Consider the following 6000-nt stretch of genomic DNA (forward strand, 5'->3'; position numbering starts at 1 on the left):
TGTAACAATGCCTCAGATGTTCTGCTAATGAGCATGTACAGTACTCAGAGATCTAGCCACTGAAAATGTGTCTCAAAGGTCCTCATTCGCATTTATATCATCAACTGCAGATCATTTGTAAGTGTCTTAAGAACTGGCACATCAACTTGATTTGACATTAGCATGGCCAGTCAATCATTGGAGTCCATGCCATGCTAAAGAAGCATCACCGGTCATTTCATATGAGTGCTATGCTGAGCTGTAGCATTGTTGTAGGTCACCTGTGCAGAGAGATTCTGAAGCTAAAAATGAACATTGAAGAAGTATATCCTTAAATAAACACTGTACATAACAATGACTTAACATTAGCTGGGTGACTGAAAAGGTGACCTATGTGGGGAAAATATTCCCATCTGCATTTTATCTTCAATTAAAATTGACTTGCCCAGTATATAAACCGATGTCAGGCAAAGGGGAAACAATTTTGCAAACTCTAATGTCAAAGCTTTATCTCCATAAACTGGAAAGTTATGACAGATAAATTAAAGACAGATGAGATCAAGGCTCTCGGACGCAGATGTAGCTTGGTTTATACATGAGTCAGCATAATGAAAGAAAAAGTAAAGCAGGCCATAGAAATTGGACATGCACACACTCTGCATTTATTTCACAGTCTTTCCTGGGCCAGTTCCTCTGCTATACAGGGTCACTTTTAGGGCAGTGGACGAAAAAGAGGACAGATATTTCTTGCATGGGCTACAAACAAGTGTAGCCGGGCAAGCTCTTCTAACCACACTAATATTTTTTGGGTCATCTTTTTCACAAATTCACAAACGGACCAGAGAGTAAAAAAGTATGTGATTCTTATCACTAGGGTCTTGCTGACGGTATCACATGCAGTATTTGTCAAAAAACAGCATGGGGGTTGAGGGGGCAAATAGCTGGTTGCTAAGGAGCGGGCCGGGAATCCGGCCTCCACGTCCTTAACAACAGATGACTCATCAGCTGTCAGCAGGGAACCCGAATGTAAAAGAAAAACTCAACAATTAAAAATGATTTTTAAAAAAGTGTCAAATGCCAAAATGTAAAAAAAAAAAAAGGCATGCCCCCCCATACCAGACCCCTATCCAAGCATGCAGCTTGGCAGGTCTGGAAAAGGGGGGGCCCCCCAAACCATACCAGGCTACATGCCCACTACATGGGGGGAAGGTGAGTGCTTTGATTGACGATAGATTTATATCGGGGGGGGACATTGTTTTTTATTTTTTAATAAAAGAAGTGTCAAAAACTGTCTCCATGTTTTTATTACTTTTTAACACTTTTTTGGTGAATGGGTAAGGGTACTTTGTACCCAATACTCATTCATATGGGGGTGTATAGGATCTGGGGGATTCCAGATTCCGATAAGACCCCTGACCGCAGAGCCCCACAACCACCAGCCACGGTTGTGCGGATGAGGCCCTTGTTCATCAACATGGAGACAAGGGGCTTTGGGTTGGGAGGGGCAGAGCTCCAACCCTCCCCCATTTTGAGGGCATGTGGCCTGGTATGGTGCGGGGTGGGCAGTTGCATGCCCCCCCTTTCCTGACCTGCCAGGCTGCATACTCGGATAAGGATCTGGTATGGATTTTGGGGGGGACCCCACGCTGTTTTTTTTTCCATTTTGGTGTGGGGTTCCCCTTAAAATGCATACCAGACCCGTATGGCTGATGAGCCATCCTTTTTTATGGATGCGGTGGCTGGTTCCTGGCCTGCTCCTTAGCAATCAGCTCATTAAAGTTAAATTAAACAATTAAATAATGTGGTAATTGCCGCTAAATTGGACAAATGGCGCATTCGGTATTTAACACAAAATTCTTATTGAATAAAACACTTGCACAATTGTTACCGCATGCGGTATTTTACCATATTTTATGAGTCGCTGTTTAACTCTTAGGCTGAATTCACACCTGAGCGTTTCAGCTCATAAAACGCTTGTAAAACGCTTGAAAAAAACGCCTGAAATACGCCTAACAAGCAAAATCCCATTCATTTCAATGGCACCTGTTCACATCTGAGCATTTTGTCACCTGAAGCAAAGCGCCTGAAAAATGTCCTAAGCTCAAAAAAGAACATGAGCTTCTTTGGGGCAGATTACATGCGTTTTTCTGCCTTTTACATTGGTGACCTGAACAAAATCGTGGCAAAATCGCAGCAAAATCGATGTAAAGCGCTGTAAAAATGTGGCAAAAACACAATAAAATCACGTAACTTTGACGCGCAGGTGTGAATGCAGCCTTAATGAATTGACCCCATGGTCATTATCGAATCTGGCCAAAAAAGGAAAGATCAGGAGACCATCATCTAACATCTATGGCCACCTAAAGTCTATCTAATGCCAAATCATGTTTTTGTTTTGGATAGAGTAGAGAATAAAAAAAAACTTTCACATTTTGTTTTTACCATCTGTGCACCATTGGGGAAATTTCCCTTATTTTTGTTATATAACCACAACAGGCAAAGTGGACACAACAAGGAGATGCTTCCCAGTCACACCTGAGCAGGTTGACATGTGTTTCCAGTAACACTTCAATGCTCGACCGCAGATGTCCATGTTATTTTATTGTGCCCTTTCACATCTGAGCATTGTGCTGTCACTTGATGCCCTGAAAAAGAGCACCTTTGGGATGTGATCACATGTTTTTGGCCCCAATAGACTTCATTAGGAGCCCCTGAAAAATGCTAATTTTTGCATGCTTTTTTACCCAACAATCTTTCTCCAGTAACAAGTCCAAATTTGGGTTTTTTCCTCACTTTCAGTCCTAGTGACGGTGGTTACCAGGACAAACAAAAAGAAGGAATCCCCCCAGCGGGCACACGCTGAGCAGTAAAAACTTGGCAGGGGTTCTAATGCCTACCCAGTCCATCCAAAACGACAAAAAAAAAAAGGTTTTGGCTTTAGATACACTTTAAGCTTAGCATTTATCAATCTACAACCAACATTCCCAGGTATATTTGCAACTGTATCCAGAAAAGGGTATATTTTCAAATGTATCTAGAAAAAAAATGTATGAGCGACATTATCCCTCAGCTATTGTAGTCAAAGAAAATATGCCCACCAGTGTCAAGTTGTAACATTTTTCTTGGATTCAGCTGTCCCTAATACAATACTCACCCCCAAACCCAGAAGTCTTCAGTTCTGAGAAGGTTGTGAAACTTACATATTATTACATATTATACATGTTACATATTACATATTTACCTATACTGTGAGGTTGATTTACTAAAGACAAAAAGATTGTGCACTTTGCAAAGGGCAGTTGTCCTCTGCAAGTGCAGTTGCTCCAGAGCTTAGTAAATGAGGCAAAGCTTCACTTTGCAAAGAGTACCCAATCACGTGCACAGAAAATAAAAAAAAACTGCATTTTTTCTGCACATGATTGGATGATGGAAGTCAACAGAGCTTCTGCTCACTTACTAAGCTCTGGAGCAACTGCACTTGCAGGTTGGAACTGCACTTTGCAAAGTGCACAGTCTATTTGCCTTTAGTAAATCAACCCCAGTGTGCTCACTTTTTTCTTTATGTACTGGTGCTTGTTATATAGGGAACTGCCAGATACATTTTTATGGTTTCCAAATAACCTGTGCATTGTATACAGAGCATCCAAATTATTTATGAAATCTCCATATTGGTAACTCATTAACCATTGGCTGCATGCAGGCATTCATAAGACGGCAAATATGGATCCTGAAGGTATGAGTTGCACTTAAAAATCAACTTTCAGATTTTGACACCTGTTTCACAAATCTTCTCACTGATGTGCGTTGTCTGTGCAGAGGGGCTCACAGCTACAAATCAATACGACAGAGTTGGTTTTCTATCATCAAGATCCCGTGAATATGTCTTAATGAGTTGTAATATATAATGCGAAAACAATTCACTTTGGAAAGTTGTAATATTTTGTAGCTTTTTATTAGACTAGCATAAATTGATTTATGAAAACTAGAGCGAAGTAAAATGGTGATGTTGTCCATTACAACCAGATTGTATATTTCTTTCGATAGGATATTGGTGAAACCTGATTAGTAACCATTGGCAACAATTTAATGTTGTCTAAAAACTAGATTACATAATCTGGATTGTGTGAGCAACAGCTTCCGTTTGTTCCTCTTTTCATAAATCATCCCTTCTGTGCATGGTTACATGACTATGAGTGATTAAATTATGCCGAATGAAAGAAAAGATTTGGGGAATTGCTTTTAATACTAAGCACTGAATATATAGAGATAATTTAAGAGAATGTTGACAACATCCACAAGTAATGCACTATTAGGAGCATACCCTGTGAAAATCTTGTGCATGGAATGTAGCAAGACCAAGCATGGCTTTGGATGAAAAGATTTTACAGCATAATGTAACTGGGACATCTCTGGTCATTGATCTTCATTCTTTTCTTTATTCATATAAAAAAGGAACGATCCTTTAACTTTACAGGAACTGAAAATAGTTCAGCAGATAACCTGGGTCAATGACCATATCTGGCTCTTCTCAGTGACTGATTTGATTTGAGGACCATAAGATCTAATAGCCAAAATGTTTATATATGGTCTTCTTATTAAACGTATGTGACATTCAGGAGTTAATTTACTAAGGGCAAATAGACTGTGCACTTTGCAAAGTGCAGTTGCACTTTGCAAGATCAGTTACTACAGAGCTTAGTAAATGAGCAGAAGCTGACTTCCATCATCCAATCAGGTGCAAGCAAAAATGCATTTTTTTTCCTTGCATGTGATTGGGTATTCTTTGCAAAGTTAAGCTTTACCTCATTTACTAAGCTCTGGAGCAATTGCGCTTTGCAAAGTGCACAGTCTATTTGCCTTTAGTAAATCAACCCTTCAGAATCAGTAGGGATATAACACAAAGCGGTCCTACCTGTTCCCTGCTCCACTGTGACGATGGCCTCTGGAGAGATGCAGACTCCTCTGTCATAGACTGGTAGTTCCTCACAGGCCAGACTTTCCGGCCAGTTATGGCGATACTTGATCAGTATTGGTTCACAGCCAGTCCTGGCTCTCTCACACACTGACTTACACGGCTTGATTGGTTCATGCTGGAAATCAATGGTGCAGATGGGTGCATACATGGCGCATAAAAAAAAGAGCAGGTCCTCGCTGCATTTTGTCTCCAGCAAGCCCTCAAACTGTTCAATTGCCAAAATGGCATTAGCCTGGGTGCTGTGATGCAGGTGGTTTGGCATCTTGGTCATGTTCCAGGGCATGGTCTTGCACATGGGAATCCTGACCGGTTCACAAGATGCACCTTGAGCTCTGGGCAAAGCAGCTAATACCCCCAGCATGACCAAGGCAACACCAAAACTCCCTAAAGGGGACATCTTCATTATATATATTAAAGAAACAGTCACTTACGGCTTCACTTGATCCCACAACTTCTTTAAAAACCTTATAAGCAAGTTGTACCTTGAAGCAGAAAACCGTGACTGCTGTCTACTCACATCCAAGTTGGATAAAGTAGCAATATATCAATAAAAGTAGCAAAGTAGTATTAAAGAAAAAAAAAAAAAAAAAAAAAAAAAGCTCAAGGGTCAAACACTAGAATAAAGTTAAAGGAAAAATTACAATAGATCCATTTGGCCAGGCAGGCAGAGCTGCAAAGAAAGTGTCTGTTGTTCTCCTCTCCTGGAGCAGAAGTTTGAAATAAATGCGATTGCAGCTCATGCCTGGCTCCTTTTGAGTCCAGCACTGTCCCTGGGCACACAACCCCTCCCCTCCGCCCTCCCCTGTCTAGATCCTCGCCTGCTGTACATTAGGAATCCTACAAAACTCAGCTTGCACCTATACTTCCGAAAGGATTAGCAAAAAATCACATAGGGCTGTGTTTGGAGAACAGTACCCAGCTATTCCAGCACCAGCATAAGCCTCTGTAAACTAAAAGCCATTAGGAAATCTTTGCTACTGCTTTTCACTTTGCTTTTTAAACATAGGGTATTAGCACAGGCAATTGTACCTGGGTTATATCACTTC

At 40.9% G+C, this 6000-nt stretch overlaps 1 protein-coding gene across 1 annotated transcript in view; it reads right to left on the minus strand.

Annotated features, from left to right (window-relative positions):
• Nucleotides 1-5728, minus strand: part of FRZB (frizzled related protein) — a 47323-nt gene extending 41595 nt beyond the window's left edge. Inside the window, exon 1 of the mRNA XM_077448131.1 lies at nt 4892-5728. Coding sequence (XP_077304257.1) covers nt 4892-5357 — 466 coding nt within the window. The 5' untranslated portion in view covers nt 5358-5728. The remainder of the gene's footprint in view (nt 1-4891) is intronic.
• Nucleotides 5729-6000: the final 272 nt, after the last annotated feature.

Source organism: Lithobates pipiens, unplaced genomic scaffold (assembly GCF_037356315.1).
Source record: "Lithobates pipiens isolate NorthernLeopardFrog02 unplaced genomic scaffold, aLitPip1_a1.2 Scaffold_22, whole genome shotgun sequence".
Classification (NCBI taxonomy): domain Eukaryota; kingdom Metazoa; phylum Chordata; class Amphibia; order Anura; family Ranidae; genus Lithobates; species Lithobates pipiens.